This window comes from Chiroxiphia lanceolata, chromosome 20 (genome assembly GCF_009829145.1).
Source record: "Chiroxiphia lanceolata isolate bChiLan1 chromosome 20, bChiLan1.pri, whole genome shotgun sequence".
In the NCBI taxonomy this organism is placed as follows: Eukaryota; Metazoa; Chordata; class Aves; order Passeriformes; family Pipridae; genus Chiroxiphia; species Chiroxiphia lanceolata.
In genome coordinates this window covers 8,495,583-8,515,256 of record NC_045656.1, presented here as the reverse complement: position 1 = coordinate 8,515,256, position 19,674 = coordinate 8,495,583, and the positions used below count along the sequence as shown (strand labels likewise).

The following is a 19,674-nucleotide window of genomic DNA, read 5'->3' as shown; positions in this document are numbered from 1 at the left end:
AAGTGGATGCCTACCTCAGCTGGGGAGGCACTGAGCCACGGAGTGACACCACCTCATTTCTAAATCCAGTCAATTCCTGAAGGACAGGGCATAAATCTCCTCAAATTAAGAAAGCTGGAAGCAGCATTCCCTGTCCGTCTCCCTCAGCTCCAGGCCCTTTTCTCAGCTCTGCTCAGCCTCTCCCAGCACAGCAGCTACAAAGCAGCTAAACTGGTATCCAGGAGCTACAGCTTCAGCACCCTGGGAGGAGAATCCAGGCTGGACCTGGTGACATCTGGGAGTCCTTCAGCAGGTCTCACGCCGTGACTGCAAGCCACAGCACTTCTTACACCCCATCATGGTCTCAGCTCCCAGGCTCAGCCCCACCACTGTTTAACGTGGCTCTGTTTAACCGTCAGCTGCTGCACCGCTCTTTAAGTATTAATAATTTAGACAACACACTGGCAAACAAGCAGAGATAGGGAGACTGTGATTTCCACTCAGATGGATGCTACTCACTCACTAGCTTCTCTCACGGCTGTTTCTCAAATCTCCTGTTTTCAGCAGAAATTAGAGCTTTCTCCAGCCCCACAGCCCATGTCAGGCTCATTCACCACTCCCTACCAGCAAGCTGTTCAGGAGACCCATGGAATGGCAAAGAGGATTGACCCATTTCTGGGACAAGATCCTCACAGGACACTGAGGACCCCACTAACTGGGACCCATCAATGCAGAACTTGCTACTGATCTGAGAAGAGATGCCTTTTGCTTAATTTACCCCCTGCAGCAGCCCCAAGCTCAAACATGTTATCTCCATTAAAAACTCTTTACGGGCTAACGAAAACCACTGTAAGATATTGATTATTTCCTTGTTTCATTCTGTTTAATATTCCCTTTCCTTAATCAAAATGTCATAATCAACAACAGCGAGGATTGTGCTCTCTTTTAACTGAGGCACCTCTTAACATCAGCAGTACAGCCAGAACAAGGTGAGTCACCTCTCCCTAGCTGGGAGCAAGTAAGGGGAAAAAAGGAAGATTGTGCTTCTTCCCCGTGTGCAAATTTAATTTTCTTTAGGATAAAACTTGCTTCAGGAAAATGAGCGCGTGACCTTCCTCTTAAAAGCTATCACGTCAGAGCAGGCACCTCCAGGAACTGGAGCTTCAGAAGAAGAAACACCAGTCCCTCAGAAAAGGATGCTTTTGAAAGGGTTTGAGAGCAGGTGGCTGAAAAAATAATAAAACTGGCAGGCTCTCAACTCACCGCTCTTCTGAAACTTTGGCTCATGGGCTGAGGTTGCCTAAATCCCAGTGCAGCTCTGACAATGAGTCATTTTATGACAAACCCCAGGCTTCATTATCTGCCTCACCAAACCCCAGCCGGAGCTGGAGCAACGCACTGGAAACCCACAACCTCTTTTTAACAGCTCCTTGTTTTCCCTTGGTCACACGACCATGCTGCCGGCTTGGCCTTCAGGCTTAAAGAGTTAAGGACTGTGAGAGCAGCCGCAATTTGCAGCACCACTCCCTAATTCCCTGTTCTGGACATGGCCTGGGATTTAAGGATGCTTAAGTGCTCTGCAAAGTCACACTCGAGAGCAGAATTAGAGCAGAGGTGAGAAAAAGAAGCAGAAAGAAAGTCACCGGCAGAACAACACCTGAGGTGATAATATGAAGTAAAAATTGCTCCTGACATAGTGTTATAAAGATGCAGAGCCCTTCAGAGAAACTACAGCAAAATCTTCTTTCAGTGTCCCCATTCTGCAGCCGAGGATCTGCAATTTAAATGACAAAGGATCCTTGTCCCTTGCTCTGATTTTGGGTCAGGGCAGACCTTGGGCACTGCCCCACAGGCAGGGAGATGCTATGAAGGGCTTTGCCAGTACTGACATCCAGCACCAATCGACTCCACCTCTCCTTAAAGAGATGAACAGCAAGAGCAGCCTCTGCTTTTTGGCAAAGAGTGACATCCAAAGGGATCCATCATGAAGAACTCACTGCTGCCTCCCTGCCTCCCTCAGGGGGCCACAGAGCTCTCTTACCTGGGCTCTTGTCTGAACAAAGCAGCCCCTTTTGCAGGAAGACTGGGAAATAAACGACCCCAGACATAATAAAGATCTTTACAGCTACTCCCTAGTCAGCCAACCTGGCTTAACCTTTCCTTAACAGGATCCTCTCTACGTCTCAGGGACAACTTTAACTGGGCTCATGAGACTGCTACAGTTTTCATTTTTTAAATATATGTCCATGCTGCCTGTCAATGTTAGCTCTCCCCCGTCTACATGGAGAGATCCCACTGGAAAGCTCTGACCCCTTGTGCCAAACTTTGCATACGAAGTTTTTGGCAGGAAAAAGGCCATTTTTTTGCCTCTGAAATAATGTTTGCACCGCCATGGCCAGGGAGAAGTTGGTTCCAACAGGAGGCGGAGAAAGCTCCGCAGTGCCAAGTACAAACACGCCGTTGAGTGCATCCATCCAGCCTCTGGCATGGCCATGCAGCACCAGCAAGGAGAAGCACCCAAGGGGTCACACCTGCTGTCCACCCACATCCATTTCAATCCCACAGGACAACCTGCTGCTCTGTTCCACAGGCAGCAGAGCCAACACACAGCGGGAATCCGCCGTCTCTAATGCCACAGCCAAGAGCAGCTTAAAATAAAACACCCAGTCCAGGGCAGCACTATAATCCACAGGGAGGAAGGACAGAACAGAAGTATCACTTGTTTGATTTGCCTTGTGAAAACTAAAATCGAAGAAAACTGCAAATCCCTGAAACTTGGGGAGAGAGGGAAGAGCAGAGAAACTATTTCATGCCAGCTATTTCTAGCGGGAAGCTGGGAAAGGGGGGACTATGACTCCATGTTGCACTGAAGGATAAACCTGCTCTCTCTAATCCAATTTATTCCTCAACATGCCCAGCACAAACCTGGCTCAGGAACAACAGGGGAGGCAGTTCAGAGGGCAGGAAGGCTTGGGAGGGAGCAGCACTAAACGTTTACTTGAGGGGTTATTGAATAAATCAGTGGGAACTGCAGAGAGAACACATTTGCATCTCTTTCAGCTGCTCCTGATCAGATGTGATAGCAGCCTCTGCTTTCCCAGTCACTTAATTGTTCTGAGGTTTTTGAGGGAGAAAAAGTGTCTTTTTTTTGCGCTGCAGAGTTCTGGGAAGAGCCACACTTGGCTTAAAGAGCCACCTTACTTTAGGGAAAATGTTATTCAGTCTCATAAAGCTGCTGGACTCCTGCTTTGCTTCAGGAGAAGCTCAATCTGTTCCACTGGCTCTGCAAGACAGAGAGGAGCTCCAGGCCTTTGTAGGGGGACAGATCCAGCCTCTGACTGCTCCTGGACGTGGGTGCAGCTCCCACCCCAGACAATTATTCAAGTTGCAGAAGAGACTTTGCATTTGGGGAAGAGGGGAGGAGCTGTAAGGCTGTCACAGCATCTGCCACGAGAAAAAGCAGCAGGGAAAGGTGATCCCGAGCTATAGCTTTGCCAGCTGTGCCTCTGAGAAAGCTGTGCTTTGAGGGAAGTCAGCCCAGAAAGCAGGGATGTGCCCAGAGAGGAGGCTCGGCTTACCAGGGGCTCGGGTGGCAGCGTCGCTGTCGCGCCCGTCGGGCGGGTGGTCGCTGTGGCAGCTCTCCGTGGCACTGAGCTCGGCCCCCTGCTCACTGCCCAGGCTGCTGTGGCTCCCTGAGAGCACCAGGGAGTGGGTGCTGCCCAGACCCCTGCCCACGGCCTGGCTGGGCTCCCTGGTGGGCACTGCAGGGACACACAGAGATACTGCTGAGAGAGCGGGAAGTGAGTGTAGATCCTAAGAGAGCAGCAGCCTCCCCGCTCCCAGCCAGGCTCCCTCAGGAACAGGGTCAAAAGCCAGCTCTTGAGCTTTGCTACCAAAATGGCACCAGCAATTCCAGTGCTATAAAGCCAGGAGTGAGGAGCTGGCTGGAGATGTGCAGCCAGGAGCAGCTCCCAACGGCAAGGACAGGCCCTGAGAGGCTGCAGGCAATGGAATGACCCTCCACCTGTTTGATCCATTGATACAATTCCAGTGAGAAAGGATCAGACCCTCACCTGACACAGCTACAGCCAGTAGGGCAGACAAGTGGCTGAGCCAAGACCCCCAGTACTGAGAGGCAAACATTCAAGCACTTTACAATTCCCGCCCTCCAGCCACAAGGAACAGCAACTCCTCACCCAGTCCTGCTTGGAGCTTTCTCCCTTGTGAGCCTTTTGACCCCACGGGCACAGGCTTGTCATCCAGGCTGGAGGAACTGAGCTCCGAGTCGCTCTCACTGTCACTAGAAACCACTGCAGGAAAGATCGGGGGGAGGAGAGGAGAGAGACAGTTATTCACAACGTTCATAACACTTTCCAAAGAGGGTGCCAGATGGACCCAAATAAAACGCGAACGAACACTGACTCACTGGTCACGTTCCCCCTCTCCAAAAGGAGCCCTACCTGCAGTTCCCCCACAGCTGTTCACTCTGTCTCTCAAGCATGGTGTGGTTTTACTTTCTACAGATGATTTATAACTCTACTGTACACGCTCCAGCAGCAGATACACACACCACCGGTGCTTCTCTCCTAAACCTGACTGGGACCGTGGGGACCACAGTGCTCCTGTGCCACATTTTGCTGTGGTGTGGCTGGCCTGGGCACTGGGCTCTGTTCCCACTGACCCCTGTGCTGGCACCCCAGCAAGCCCCCTGTTCCTGATGTTTGCTGTCTCCCACACAGAGCGACACTGGGTATGAGGCTGGATCCTGCTCAGCTGCAGGTGGAGGGGTCCTGGCTGCACCATAAGAGCATCCACGCTTGGGTAATGTGGGGAGAGGGGTTGCCTTGCTCCAAGCTGCACTTCAAGTGTAGCAGGGTCTCTGTGGAGGCTCCAGGATCTAAGAGGAAAACACTAGATAAATACTGAGCACATTGAATCATCCCTACCAGCAAACTGCCCAGAACTATGTTACTCCTACAACCCCAAAGCTTAAAAGGTAAGTGTCACTCCTCTTCCTCAAGGAGACTGTTCTCCCATTTCAAAACTACTTTTTTTTAATTCATTTTTTTTCTTCTCCCTGAATCCTGGCCCTGGTCCTGGCTGCTTTCCACCCTTCATAGTTTCCACAAGAGCTGAAGGAGCCTCATTTTGCCAAACACAGCTTCCCAAACTGGCAGGTTCTTTCCACTTTTCCATGCAATTATGCAAGCACCTCTCCTGCTTATACTGGTGTAAAAGATAAATGCCAGCTGCTCTGGGTAAAATGAGAGAAAGGGTTTTTTTCCCAGCTCCTGGGTTTTTGTAATGGTCTGATCTCAAAGAGAAATGATGGGGCTGAGGAGGAAGGTAATGGGAAAACAACTGTCTTTTGTTTGAGGCATTGCACCTACAGCACTTCTCCATCTGACCAGGCAGATATCAGCTCTCCTGGCAGCTCAAAAGTCATCTCAAACAGCAGGTCACAACCCCTGGTAAAAAGAACAATATTGGTCCATGTGGGATAATAGAAAAGGCAACACTGCAACCTACAGCCTTTACTGTAGAAAAAGGAAACTCCAGCTACTTTTTTAGACTCATCAGTATGTCTTTATAAGCTCACATTCATGTGAGAAACAAGTTCCTTGCTCTGCTACTGAAGAAACCACTTTGCCCCCGCTCTGTGTTACTCACTGTGCAGGAGGAACGTGGGTGCAGTGGTACAAGGTGACAACCACGGGGTAACACAGAGCTGTCAGTTCTAAAATTCACTACATGTAGTTCACAATCCCTTTAGCACTCCCCAGGGCAGGAGGACAGGTATCCCTCCTCTTGCACAGAGCACAAGCTGTCAAATGTTTCTGCCAAGGACCTCTGCAGACACTCCTGTATTCAGGCAGGGATCTGTACTACACAAAATATTTTATTTAGAAAAAAAAAATTAATACCTAAAGTAGCACTTTTCTGGAGTTAACATCTCTGAGGATATTAAAGTTGGCTGCCAGTGTTATTGCACAGCATTATTGAATTTGCCCTTGCAGGCAGCTCCCCATGCATACTTGCTCCTGTGCAGCCTTTCCCTGGCACTGCCTCCTCCTGCACCCCCAGCCTTCCCCTCCCACCATCATCAGGAACGGGACCTCTCACCTGCAGGGAAAGGGGCTGTGGAGCTGAGCTGGGCAGGGAGTGAAGCCCTGTTACAAACTGGGGGGGCTGCAATGCTGGCTGAGAGTCCTCAAAGCAAAGGTCTGGCTTTGTTGTCTTAACAACAGCTTCACTCCTTCCCCACAACTTCCTGGGAGAGGCGGGGGATTATATATAAAAACTGTTAATAACAACCCATACATACCAGAATGCATTTTTTTTCACTATAAAATCCAAATCTCAGCTGTAAGAGTCATTTTGACCATCCCATTGCTCAACTCCCTCAGAAAATGAACTCCTGTTCCACTTGGTCATTATCCTTTTTTTGGCTGCAGAGATGCATAAAATCCATTGCTTTAGAACAGCTCCTTCCTCCATGAATCCTCTCAAAATGCTGGAAGTCAGGATTTATTTGGAGAAGGCCCCAGTGAATCAGTGGAGGTGACTTTAGCTGCCTGCCCTTCTGCCATTCAGTAGTTCAGAGAGAACCAGCACAAGAGGAAAAAAATATTAATGGCACGAAGGCACTCACACCACAGGAGCAGCCCTGTCTGCTCTCATTTCCTCTGCTGCCAATAAGAGTGTATTTTACTCACTGCACCAATGTTTCCCTTTAAGGTAATTCTTCATCCAAAGCTCCCAGACCTTCTGCTGGCACTTTCCAGAGCCCAGAAGTATTAAATCTGGCGTTCCAGCAGTTGCTGATATATCAATAAGAGTCGTTGGACAGCTGTACGTTGAGAGAAGGGAACAGATTTATCCCTATCTCCAGCTGACTGGAAAAAAAGCTCATAAAAAAAATATGCTGAGATAAAACTTGCTAGAAAAGCAGTATTCCCACAGGGAATGGGTCACTCATCGAGGGCCTGAAGCCCTGCAGCTGCTGGCAGAGCCCACGATCCCTATGGCCCGTGGCTCAATCTCAAGCCAGAGGCATCGGAGCCTTGTGGCACAGAGAGCCACAGGGAATGGTGGAGGGCTGCTGGCTGCACTTAACCCCAGCAGCAGAGGAGTGTGGGGGGAGGCTGTGCTGAGGCTGGGAAGAAGGAGCATTTGGCTGGGGCTGAGCTCTGTTAGTCAATGCGTGCACTTGGCACGGGCACGGCTGCGCTGGGAAGAGCCAGCCACGCTCCCTCCTGCTGCCCGGCACAGGGCAGAGCTAAGCCCCGGCACACACCACACTTGGCGATTCCTGCAGCTGTCAAAAAACACAGGAAAAGCACAAGGACACCCTGCAGCAACAGCTTCAACAGCCACACACCCCCAGCACAGCCCAGAGGCACCGGGTGAGCGGGCTGAGCACGAGCCCCTGAGCACACAGATCCCCTGCGGCACCTGGATCCTTGGCACCCACAACCTTCTGGTCCCTGCGGGTGGGAGAGTCAGAGATGATGAGTATTATTACAGCCCAAGTGTCTCACTGAGGGCAGCTCCTGCACTGGATCACACCCAGCACTGCCCACAGTTGCAGGAACATCCCTAAGCAGGAGGAGGGGACTGGACTAAACCGCTCTCCCTTTCAGGAACAGCACAAGTTGCAGCTTTGTCACTGTCCAAAGTTGTTGGCAAGTTGGAGGACCCCCCTTGGTGGCCTGCTAAGCTGTTGACATGCCCCAGCACACTCCTCTCTGCTTCATCACTCAGGATTTGGCCTCCAGCACACAGACACTGGATGAACCCACGGCACCCCCCTGCTCTGCCACTGTCCAGTGCTGCCACCAGCACCAAGCCCAGCATGTTGCATTGCTTGGCAACACAGAGACCGAGCAGAGCAGCAGGCAGCCCTCATGCCAAACAGTACAACAGCTCAGGGATCACACTTTTTTTTTTTCCACCCAGATGCTTTCCATTTTTTTCTGCAGAACTCAGAGTTTGGAAGAAGGAAAGCCCTGCTGCTATTGCTCCCCACCCCCTGACGCCCCGTCCCGCCTGACCCGGTGCAGAATCCCACCCACATTCCACCACATGGAGCAGAGCTGTTCCCCAGCACAAGAAATATTACTGCTGTTCTCCCCCTGACAATACATTTGTGCCTTAACTAATAGCAGAGTTCCCATGGCAACTGCTTGTTTATTACAGAAAAACTATAGGCAACAGCAAATCCCAGTGTCCATGAGCACAAGAGAAACACTTGGGTGTGCAAAAATAAAACTTCATCCTTGTGGGGTTGGCTTTTTTTCCAAGAGGCACATTCCTGTGCTCCCTTGGTCCTGCTGCAGCGGGAGCAGTCAGTACTCAGGGATTGCACTAATCCCTTGCTTTTGAAAGGGGGAAAAGGGACACTTGAAGTTTGTCCCACCCCTGCTGAAAGGCAGCTCCTGGCATGGAGGATGTCCAGGGCTTGTGGCAGGATTTGGCTACGCCTGTGCTGGTCCCACCTGACTTGAATCCCTCAGTAGCTCAGAGCTGGCTCCTTCAGCACGCTGGAGGTGAGTGGAGGGGTTAGACATGGTTTCCAAGATAATGGAAACCCCACGGAGAGCAGCCTGTCAGAGGCAAGCATGTTAAATGCCAGAGCTCATTCCTGAGAACATCCTGCCAAACAAGCAACAGGGCTTTCCTCAGTGCCGAAAGGATGTGTTTGGATGAGGGTGTACAAGGTGTGAGCTGACAAATGCTATCAGCCAGGCAGGGGTGAGCCAGGCTGCCTTGTTAGTCACGGCCTTGGAAAGCTCAGTCCAGGCCCAGCTGTGGATTCACAACTGCAATATCATGGATACACATCTCCACGGGGGAAGGCGGCTGCCCTGCACACGGCACAGCTTTGGGATGACAAACAGCAGGAGCCTCAGCACTGGCAGGGGAAAAAGAGTTAAATGGAGGGGCGAGGTGTATGAGCTCCCAGCTCCAGAGATGAATTACAGCCCGCAGTGCCCACTGAGAGCTGTCCAGAGGACAGGCAGCCTAACAGAGAAGGGCAACAGGGAAAGAAAGCACCAGAAAATAAAGCCGTAAATTAGTATTATCCAACCCATAAAAGAACAGCCAGACAAACATCACAGGGCAGCTCGTCACCCACATCAAAGCTTACCAAAGGTCACTTTGCTGTCCTTCCCCTGCTCCTCTGCTGCCCTTGCCAATATTTATGGGGAGGCCTTCTCCAAAAACTAAACTCAACTAAAAAGCCAAACTAAACAGCAGGTCAGGTCTAGGTTCAAAGGCTTTGACTCCTAATGTTTTCTGTATCATGTTAACGAAAAACAACCTCATCAATCAGTCTCTTTGCTAAGACAACTCCTTCCAAGCATCTCCTGGAGGGAAGCACAACCATCTACCGTTGATCTAATTTGTCTTTAATTACAAAAGTTACAGTAGGGCTGGGAGTGCTTTCCTAGCTGGGGCCTGAAAAGAAGGTTTGTAAACCCAAGTCTCCTGAGCCCTCTTTATTAAAGGGTTATTTCCCCCTGTACCACTGGTAAGTGGAAGAGTGCACGCAGCTCGTTTGCTGAAGAGGACTTCTCCAACTGAGGGGATCTAACAGCAAAAGAAGGGGAGAGAGGCCAGACAGTTCTGCTAATCCACACCAGAAAGAAAGGAGGAGAAATCAAAGCAGACTGGCAGCAGCTCTAATTCTGCAGCACTCAGCCACTGCTGTGCTGAGGACCCCGAGCACTCGGCTCCTCAATGCTGAGCTGCTGTGATCCCCCCCACTGGCTCTGGGCACAGCACTGGGGTGTGTGTGTGAGCAACAGCTGGGTGGGCAGATGGAAGAGAGGGGGAGGAAAAGCCCTACAAGGCAGTGCTGTGAATGGGATCTGACAGGGCGGCAATCCAAGATGCGATACAATGGTCTACTTCAATCAAGGTCTCCCCCAAAGAACAGAGATGTGAGCTGAAGCTAATAAACCTTCAGGCTTGTCAGTGCTCTGGCCTCAGCCCTGCACAGGGCCAAGTTAATCAACAGCTTCGCCAAGAGACATTTAAAGGACAACTCAGCCTTGAGGTCTCCATGCTGCAAACCTCAGCCCCCTCCCCAAGGCCTGGGGACAGAGGTCACTCTTCCCTGACACCTGCTCAGAGGGTCAGGCACAAAAGGACACAGCCAGCAGCAGTTCACTCCTGCCCACTGCCTGTTAGAAGAGTGTCTCTGCCCACTTGCTCCAGGACCCAGGAAATCCCCAGGGAGATGCTGGCGGTGTTACTTTCTAACTCATCTCAAAGCAACTTGGAGATCTGCCCAGGGATGTTCTGCAGAGCAGCAGAAGCAAGGAGCAAGCAGCCCCAAGGAGGGAGGAATGAGATCAGCCTTTGGTCAGCCTTGGCTGCACAGCAGTGTCCATCAGTGGCACAATCCCAAGGAGTTCAGCAGGAGCAGTTCTTTGGGCTGTGACTGCAGACAGGTGTCTCTTCCACAGCTCATCCCGCCCTTGGCAGTCCCAGAAAAACAGCGGGAGCTGCAAGGAACGGAGGAAAGCAGGGAGAGACTGAAGGAACAGGAGTTCAGGAGGACTGGGACTAGCCTGGGCCCTGCACTTAACTAACAGTGAACCCTGAAAAAACATACAACGGCACAAAACCCCAGCACTGCCCACACGGGAAACACACCACCCCTTGTGGGATAACCCTCACCTCTAACAGAGGGCCTCCCCTATTAGCTGAATCCTGCTAGCAACAGTAGAAGCCAGGTCCTTCTCCCACCTGCTTTCTGGGCCTTTTTGGGCAGCAGACAACCCACCTTTTCCCCTGGCCCAGGTGAAGGATCGGCTGGTCCCGACGCTCTCCGACTCTGGCATGGCCAGCTCGCTCTGCCACGGCTGCGAGTGCAGCTCAATGGGTTTGCTGCTGCTCTTCAAAGGCGTGATGTACTTGGGCAGCCCTTTGTAGAACCACGCCCCAGACCTCTTCCAAACCTGCCAGAGACAGAGACACAACACCTTAAGCCTGGGTTTTTACAGCAAGAGAGCACAACCACCACAAAATGAGCTCCCCACCAAGCTCAGCCCAGCCATTCCCTGTGAGCTACCTGGACCCCACTCAAACATGGGGGAGTCAACCCTTCCAGCTCACAAAGCCCAACAGTTCCCCTGCAATCTGCAATCTACCATAGCATCCCAAATTCCTCCCCAATCCTTGTCAGCCCAGCTCTACCACAGTCCTTCTCCCACAACTAAAAAATGACAAATGTGAATGAGCAGCAGGCACAGACTGAAGGAGGAGCAGAAGGTGATTGTGCAGAGCTTCTTATGTTCTCCAGGTCATGATTGGATGTTTCTCTGATGCTATGCTTGAGCCAAATACAGATTCCTAGACTTACCACACTGGGATGAAGTTCCCTGTCCTGCACTAAGTTCAGCAGTTCAGATTCTGCATCCATTGCTCTCCCACTGGGAATACACAAAAAGAAAAGCACCCTGGAGAGAGCAGGCCGGTGCCATGAGTGGCAACAGCCCCAAGCACATGCTCTGCTTAGAGTGAAACAAGCCCTGCACTGGCTGGAGGAGCAGAAAGCCCTGACAAGTCTCTCTTCCTGGGATGGGTCCCTCAGCCTGGGTTGCTTTACTTCTGAGAGTTGAAGTCTGGCAACAGCTGGAGAATGGGACAGCAGAAATGTCCCCTCGTGTCGTACCTCAATGTTCATCTCACAGAGCAATTCAGGCCAAGCCAGATCATTTAACGAGCCTGAAAACCCCAGAACGAGAAGAACAACACTCAAATAACCTGAACCTGGAGCAGGAAATGGACTGCGAGCACTAAACTGTAATATCTCCTGTAAGAATGGCCTCTCCTCTCCAATTTAGTTTTAATGCAGCTTATGATGAAGGCACTCTATTAAGTATATTTAATATAAAGCCTGATCTGAGACAGAGGAAGGGAAAAGGGTGGCAGCTCAGACAAGGAGAAATGGCCTCTACAAACCTAATTCTTTCGTGCCTTCCAGCAGTCTAATAATGAGCTAATGAGACAGCCAGGGCAAAAATACGTTAATATAATAAAAATATCATTTTTTATTTCATGCAAGGAGGTAGAAACCTTGCACTGTTGTTTAGAGTGAAGATCAGTGTTTTCACTCCAAGTTCCCAAAGCATTTTCCAAACAGTATCACCATTATGGCAATGGGTGCAAATGCAGATACCCCTAATTGCAGCAATACATTTGTAATTTGCATTTAGGGCTTAATCAGAGGGCAGTGACAAAACCTGGCACTCAGGAGTTCTCCTCATGCAGGCACAAAAAGCAGGACACCAGAGGTCCCATTTCACTGATGGGAGGAGATTGCTCAGCAGGTTGCCTGGTTCCTCGTTCAGAGCCATCAACTCGGAGAGTTCAGATCTCTGTGTCTGGGGTCTTGAAAGCCAACTGATGGCAATCTGAACTCAGGGGGGAACCTGAGAGTAAGGTTTTTAAAAGAGCACCCAGCAGAAGACAGCAGAGCATTGCTGTGACCCAGCACACACATCAGTTACTCTAAGAGTGCAAGAGACACACATGTGCAACACAGCAGGATTTAGAAACCAGTAGGTGAGAGCACCCTACAATTACACCAACATTTTCCTGGTGGGTAACATCCCAGACGGATGGTGAGGCTCACATCCAAGCAAATAGCTGGGAAGCCAATTTCCCAAGACTGCAAGTTCTTCTACAGAGAGGGGGTCTTGGCAGGCAGGACACTTTACCAGCTCCTTCACCACTGTGCCAACAGCCACAACAGTGACCCAGCCAGTCAAGGCACAAGCTGACACAGCTCCTTCTGTCCCCTCTGCCAGCACATGGGGACTGCACAGCCTTTGGTACAGTGTGTACAACAGCACACGTCAGTGCAGCACAGAGATCCCGGAGCAACAGGCTCTTCTATCCCTGCAAACCCAAGAACTGGGAAATGCAATATATTTTTTAAGTCTGGGACAGACAGCTCTGCATGGAGCTTAGCCCCCTGCAACTCAGGTGAAGATGCACCATGCAGGAGCTGCAGGCTGGGTAAGCCCTGCTCTCCCTCATGAGAGGAAGGCTGGAGGCTTTGGGAGCAGCTGCACACACAGGACACAGTGGGAGCACAGGGACTGTGGCAGGCACGAGGTTTGCACCCTGAGCAGCGCCACGGCTTGAGGAGGGCAGGTTGTCCATCCCCTGATGCTCAGTGAGTAGCTGGGGCACACATACCTTCCCTCTATAAACTGCTGGGGAGGAAACAACCCTCTGGTACAGCCATTCTCTGAACAGACCTTGCAACATCTGTAATTTAATTTGAAGCACTGGAGAGACCTATTATCTTCAGGCGAACTACAATTTAGGCACACCATAAAACCAATCAGACACAGCAAGGATTGCTGCAACAAAGGCTGGTCGCCCCCAGGTTTCTCACTACCCCAAAGCAAGTCGTTATAGAAAGAGTTAATGATATAATACACCCAGCTCTGATGTGGTAATAGTAGTATAAAATCGATTCTCTGCATACATATTCGCTTTAAATTGGTGCCTCTAATAGAGTTGGTCTTATTACAGCAGCACTGAAATAATTTTGAGATCAGCTCTAAAACAGCTGCAGCAAGACGCTCTCCCCTGTATGAATTCAGTCCCTCTGCCACCCCAGTTTAGCAGCACGGCCCATCCCAAACCACCACGGATCACGTTCTGTTCTGCACATGGGCACAAGGGGCAGTTTTAGTACCCATGCATCAAAACAGATCGATGCTGCTGACTGCTATTGATGGCAGTTCGACTGATCTCAAGAGTGGCCTGACAGCAAAGTTCTTGCTTGATTTTAAATTAATAAATCTGTAATGGCGCTCCAAGAATAAAACTCCTGTTTATTAGCAGGAGCTGACTCTTGCCAAGGAGGAGAGAACGTTGCTCCCACCAGTCCCGTGCCCCACGGCAGCCTGAGTTTGGGTGGAGCTGGAATTTCGCCAGCCAGCCCCTTCCAGTCTCTTGCAACAACCCAATTTTGAGGAACATTGATCATCCCTTCTCTGGGTGCTCGACAGAGGGGAGTAAAGATCAGTATCTGCATTACTCCAGATCGGGATGGGGTGGCCCTGTTTGTGGCTCAGGACAGAGCAGCCACACCACAGTTCACCATCTGTCCATGGCCCTGAGCTCAAACTGGCCCAACACAACCAAAATCCACACTAAACACCAACTCCCTTCAGGCTCCTTGTCCTTCTGCCTCCCCTGACACCTAAATTACCCCAAAGCAAAGCAGGTGAGGAAAGCTATTCAGCACCACACTCCTTTTATTACTTCAAACCAATTTAACAGCCACGGCCATGACAAGTCCAGAGGGCTCAATGCCTTTTATAACCCTGATAATATTCTATTAAAGTTGCATCAAGCCATCATTACAGCTACAGGATGAGAAATGCAGAACCAGATGTGTATTTTATCGAGCACTTTCAAGTGCAGCCTGTAAATGGGACCTAACAGAGAATTGCTGGGCCCTGGTGAAACCCATGTTACTGCTCAAACTTCTCTGAGCATACAAGTGCTAAAACAGGCTCCCAAACAGGGAAAACATTACGACTTGCTGATGAAGGGATGGGATCACAGCTGAAGGAATCATAACAAACACTTGCAGCCCCCCCAGAGTTCTCTTCACCAAACCAGGTCCCCTAAACAGAGCTGCTTTTGCTGCAAAGCCACATTTTGCTCTACCACCTCCTGCTTGTGCCACGTGGTCGCTGTTCTCACCCTGCAGCCCTTTCCTTCACAGCAGTCCAGGCTTGGTGAGAGGAAAACCACTACCTTTAGCTTCCCATGCTGACACCAGCAATACCGCTCAAACCCCCCAAAAAGTGGGGGAGCAGGTTCTCCTGGGCTACAGTGAAGAGAAAGGCACCTGCAAAGCGCAGCCACCCCGGGAGCACCTCGCTGCCATCGCCTGCAGGCAGCACATGCCCACACACTCACTTTGTCCCAGCTCTCCACCACGGCTCTGGCACGCTGCAAACCGCTGGCAGGGAGAAAGAGCGAGCGCTCTTCAGCTTCGTTATTTGCATTCATCTGCTTTTCCATAACACAGAGATTTCCAATTACATTATTTACAGCAATCTGTTGTCAACTCCCACATTCAGCACTTGAGGATGAAGAAAATTAAAAGGCAGTGGAATTACTATTCGGAGCTTTGTTTCCGGAATAGCAAAATCTATCGCACCCCTGACCCCGACGCTTCTCAAGCTGCAGTGGCTGCCAGCCTTCAACAATTTATCATTCCCCTTTCAATCAGGCCTCTTTTTTTTCCCCCGGGGCTCTATTCTAGAGGACACTATTTTGAGTCTAACTACTTGCCACCACCCCCAAAATAATATGGCAGAGGCTATTGATGAGTTCTTTCAATTGCAAACAGGTGCACATCCCTCCGGTTCAATCCGGAGTCACCCAAAATAAACACTCCCCTCCATCACTGTGGTGTTTTGCCAAAAAACCATCATGCCAGGCAGGAATAACCCTGGGCTATGTTGCTTTATAATGCTCAAAACGGTATGAGTGTGTATGTGAAAAGGGAAGCCCTGGGGGCAAAAGGGGAGGAGATGACTCCCATTCCTCCAGCCCGCCAATGTTCCTCCCCTGCATGGTTTATTGTGATAAACTGAGAAATGCAGCCAGCCATGAAAATGCTGTTTAGTGGAGGAGAAGAAATTAAAAGGAAAGTGAAGCAGAGAGGGCAAATTAAAACTTTTAACAGGTCCCTGATAGCTGACACACTCTTTCATATTTGATGGGGTTTTAAAAAAAAAAAAAAAAGAAAAAGCTCTCTTTCTCCCCCCACTCTTCTGAAACTGCTTTCATTATCGCTACAATTTTGGATGTGTCAATTCAAATGTAAATGTGCAAGAATGCTTCCAAGAGGATTTTAATTACGATGATAGCATCGCTAATTATGGATATATAAAAAATAATATATATATATAAAAAAGGGGTAATTCGGGAAGGTGCTTTGCAGAACCTGGTGGTATCAGTCAAAACAAGGCTGTGCAGAGAGTTAAGCGGCTGGGCAGGGATTTGACAAAGCACAGCAGGTCTCTTTTCCCCTTCAGGCCAGGAGGTGAGAGGCAGGATCCAGCCACATGCGACTAATTCAGCATGGGCACTGCTGCCCAAGCTGTTATCAAGCTCACGTGCTCTGCCAGAGGCCTGGCAGCAGGGAATCATTCCAGCTGTATATATATCCACCACTGCTCCTCCCAGGCAAGTCCTGCTCCTCTGACAGCTGCTGCAATAAGCCTGTTTCACTGGAGGACCTGCTCCCTTTCTCATTCCCATGGGTGTTTCACTGCCACATTAGCAAAGAGACTCACTGCAAACCCACAGCCAGTGTTTGCTGCAGTCAGGGATCAGCACCCCTACCATGCCATGGGATTCTATACACAGGCAGGAACAGGACTGCCCCAAGGAGGATCAGCCCTCCATTCTGCCTTCAGAAAGGCAGAGCAAGATCAAAGTCAAGAAAGGTGATGCAGCACACGGAGGAGGGAAGTAGGAAGGGAGAGTCTTGCCCTCAAAGCTGAATGGAAGCTTGATCAAATTTGTTTCTACCCTTGCTTGCAGGAACACTTAATCACAATCCACATCTGCTTTAATTCCACTGACCTCTGAAGACATTGCAAAGAAAAACAACCACAGAATCCTGGAAGAACAAAAGAGGGTTTTCCACAGCTGCCTCTGCAAACACCTGGGACAAGTGGAATCTCCAACAGGCCAGTTCTGGCCTGCAGCAGGTGAGCTCTATCTTATTTCAGGAAGAAGAGATGCACTATTGATGCAGGACTGTCTGCTGGTCCTTGGGGATGCTCTCTTTGCCAAGAGGAACATCCAGGCCCTGTCAGGTCCTGGCCACATTAGAACACAGTACTTTCCTCCCAGCTCCTCCTGGCCCCTTGGAGACCCTCACCCTGCGCCCATCCCGCACGGCAGCTCCAGCAGTGCCAAAGGCTCTGCTTTGTTTCTGGATCACTGGGATGCACAGCAGCAGGCAGAGCCCATTAATCGCCTCCACTCTCCAGAAATAAGACAGTGTCAGAGCAAGTTGTTCCTCATCGCTATGCAGCACAGGCTTCCCAGTGGAGGTTTTCAAGGAAGCAGAAAGCAGCATGGAACACCTCTGAGTGGCTGAGGCTGGGATTCCCAAAGGGATCTGTGGACACCAAGCACTCGATTCCAGCTGAAGAACTCATCTAAACAACAGCTTGCTACTTCTGTCTTCATTTGACCCAGGCAAAGTGATGATTTAATCATCACTGGAGCCAGCTCAGATTCTGTCCACACGGCAAAAGGGGGAAATGACTGCCACATGTCACTAAACTTACGCTGGTTTAAACCAAGCCTGCAGGGATAAATAATGATAAGGAAGGTGGAGGGATGAAAGCTTTGGCATGTAGGAACAATGCCCCACACTGCAGCTGTTAGCTAGTACATGGGAATGTCCCACCCCACCATCCTGGCCTGAGAGCCTGGTGGGACACAAGTGCTCACTCAGTGCATGGCAGAGGCTAAGGGGGACAATTACAGTCCAAGGCTCTCCTTCCAGCCAGATGACGCTGATTAACTCCAGCCAACACCATTTAGTCCACTTGGGTTTCCAAATGACCTCCCCTTCCCACTTCAGTGCCTGGCAGTCTCTCACTAAGAGAGTCAAGAGCTTCACCAACATCATGCCCAAATAGCTGGAGCGGTGGTTCAGAAGATCAGACGGCAATCAAAGTGCTGATGTGCAGGGAACCACCTCACCTGGAAACACCACATCCCATCACACACCTGGGGAGGGGGACTCTGCACCAGTATCAAACACTCACCCACTACAGTGGTCAAGTTTAGGCATTGCCAGAGGTCTGTGGCCTGGGACCAGCCTTCCTTAAGTCCATATCTGGTTGGCTAAAGGAGAACCTTGCTCAGTCATGCTGTGCACTGACAAGGGGAGAGAAGAAGGGTGATATGGACTTGTTACTCCATCACACAACCCTAAGTACTCCAGGGCATTCCTGAAGCTCTCTGCCTGGATTCCAGGAAATAAAATGGGGCTGATACCTAATCACCACATGAGGAATTCAGAGGTTAGACAGAAATGAGGCTATCTGATCCCAAAGAGCAGACATCCATCTGCACTCATCGACAGCAAATATCACCTGCAGCAAAGAGCATGGCCAAATGGGTTTGGTCCAGAGCAGAGGGCAACACGAGACAGAGTCAGACCACAGAAACAGACACCAACAAGGCACTGGTTGTCAACACACGCTCTTAAAAGAAACCCGTTAATTTAGTGCATGCCCAGTAATATCATTACACCTGAACCAGCTTCAGAGACTGCACTTGTACCAGCCATCAGCCTGAAGCCCAAGAGCCTCATCTCCTCCTCACACACTTAGGGAAGACCAAAGCCACTGATCAAAGTCACTTTCCAGGCATTTATTCTGATTTGCCTCAACTTCCTTGCCCTGGCTGACATGCCTCAAGGCTTCTGCTATTTCTCAATTCCCAATTCCCTCAAAATAAAGGCAGGGCATGTGGGAGGACAGAGGGGATGTATGACTTGATGTCTGGCTGCGTGTCCACACTGTGACCCTTCCAACCTTCTCCTGTTCAGGGCACCAGCACCATCACAAACAAGAAAGGAGACAGACCTGAACTGACCTTAAAGAGAATAGAAAAACAAAGCAGAAGCTTAGAGCTGGGAGGCAAGATGGGGCTATATTTTAGTTAGTCTAAGAAGGAAAGTTCCATCCATTTCCATCAGGAAAGCACTTTGGTTGTATCTCAGGTTTCACAGAGAGAGCAAGTGCTGAAGGTTATCGTACCCTCACACACTGGCCGCAGGTAACACATACCAGACAGGTTAATATTCTCTGTCCAGGGACCAGGGTTCTTTATCATTTTTTGAAGAAATAGGAAAAAACCCAGTTGTACAGACTGAGATAAATAAAAAACAAAAAACACAGAAAAAAACAGACCAAAAGAAATAAAGTAAATTTTAGCCCCATACCCATTTCCCTGCAGAGCACAGAAAATACATACACCTGCCTCACTCTCTATTTTGGGATCTCTGTCCGGAATTCAAAACATCTGGATGATTCAGTGTATCAAATTATTATCAAAACCCAAGGAGCTCTGCCTGCCCTACCCACACTGCCGTTCAAAAGTTATGTATCCCTCATCCTGCCTGAACACAGGCTTTGTGAGTGCTCCCACACAAACAATCCCCTCCAGCGGAAAACCCAAGCAATGCTGAGTTTCCGCAACTAGTATAAAAAAAATAAATTTCTGCCTCTCTAACACCTGCACAAACGCTGTCACTACGCCTCAAAAACTGATTTAGCAGAGCACCCAGGTTACACACTCAGTTGTGCTGGTCAGAAACAGCTGCACTGGATTGATGCTCAAGGACCACAAGCAAAAGACCAAAATAGATTGATGGGAACGAGTGAAAATCTGTCTGTGATCACAGAACAAATTCGTGGACTTCACCACAGAGCAGCGAGCCCTGATGTTGGTGGATGCTGGCTGGTAGACAAGAATTGAGGCAGCCCATTATTTTTTTGCAGTGCAAAGTCGAGGATGAAGGATATAAAAATCTAGAGAGCTGTGTGTTATAAGTCTCACACTGGCAAGTTATGGGATTTTGCAGGCAGGGAGGAAAACAGATTTAAA

The 19,674-nt window shown here is 49.9% G+C and overlaps 1 protein-coding gene across 2 annotated transcripts in view; it reads right to left on the bottom strand.

Moving 5' to 3' along the window:
• Positions 1-19,674, bottom strand: part of RPH3AL (rabphilin 3A like (without C2 domains)) — a 39,824-nt gene that overhangs the window by 4,781 nt on the left and 15,369 nt on the right. For both annotated transcript variants that reach the window (XM_032707530.1, XM_032707529.1), the window contains 3 exons: positions 10,775-10,949; positions 4,176-4,289; positions 3,558-3,740 (listed from right to left, as the gene is read on the bottom strand). In XM_032707530.1, coding sequence (XP_032563421.1) covers positions 3,558-3,740; positions 4,176-4,289; positions 10,775-10,949 — 472 coding nt within the window. The remainder of the gene's footprint in view (positions 1-3,557; positions 3,741-4,175; positions 4,290-10,774; positions 10,950-19,674) is intronic.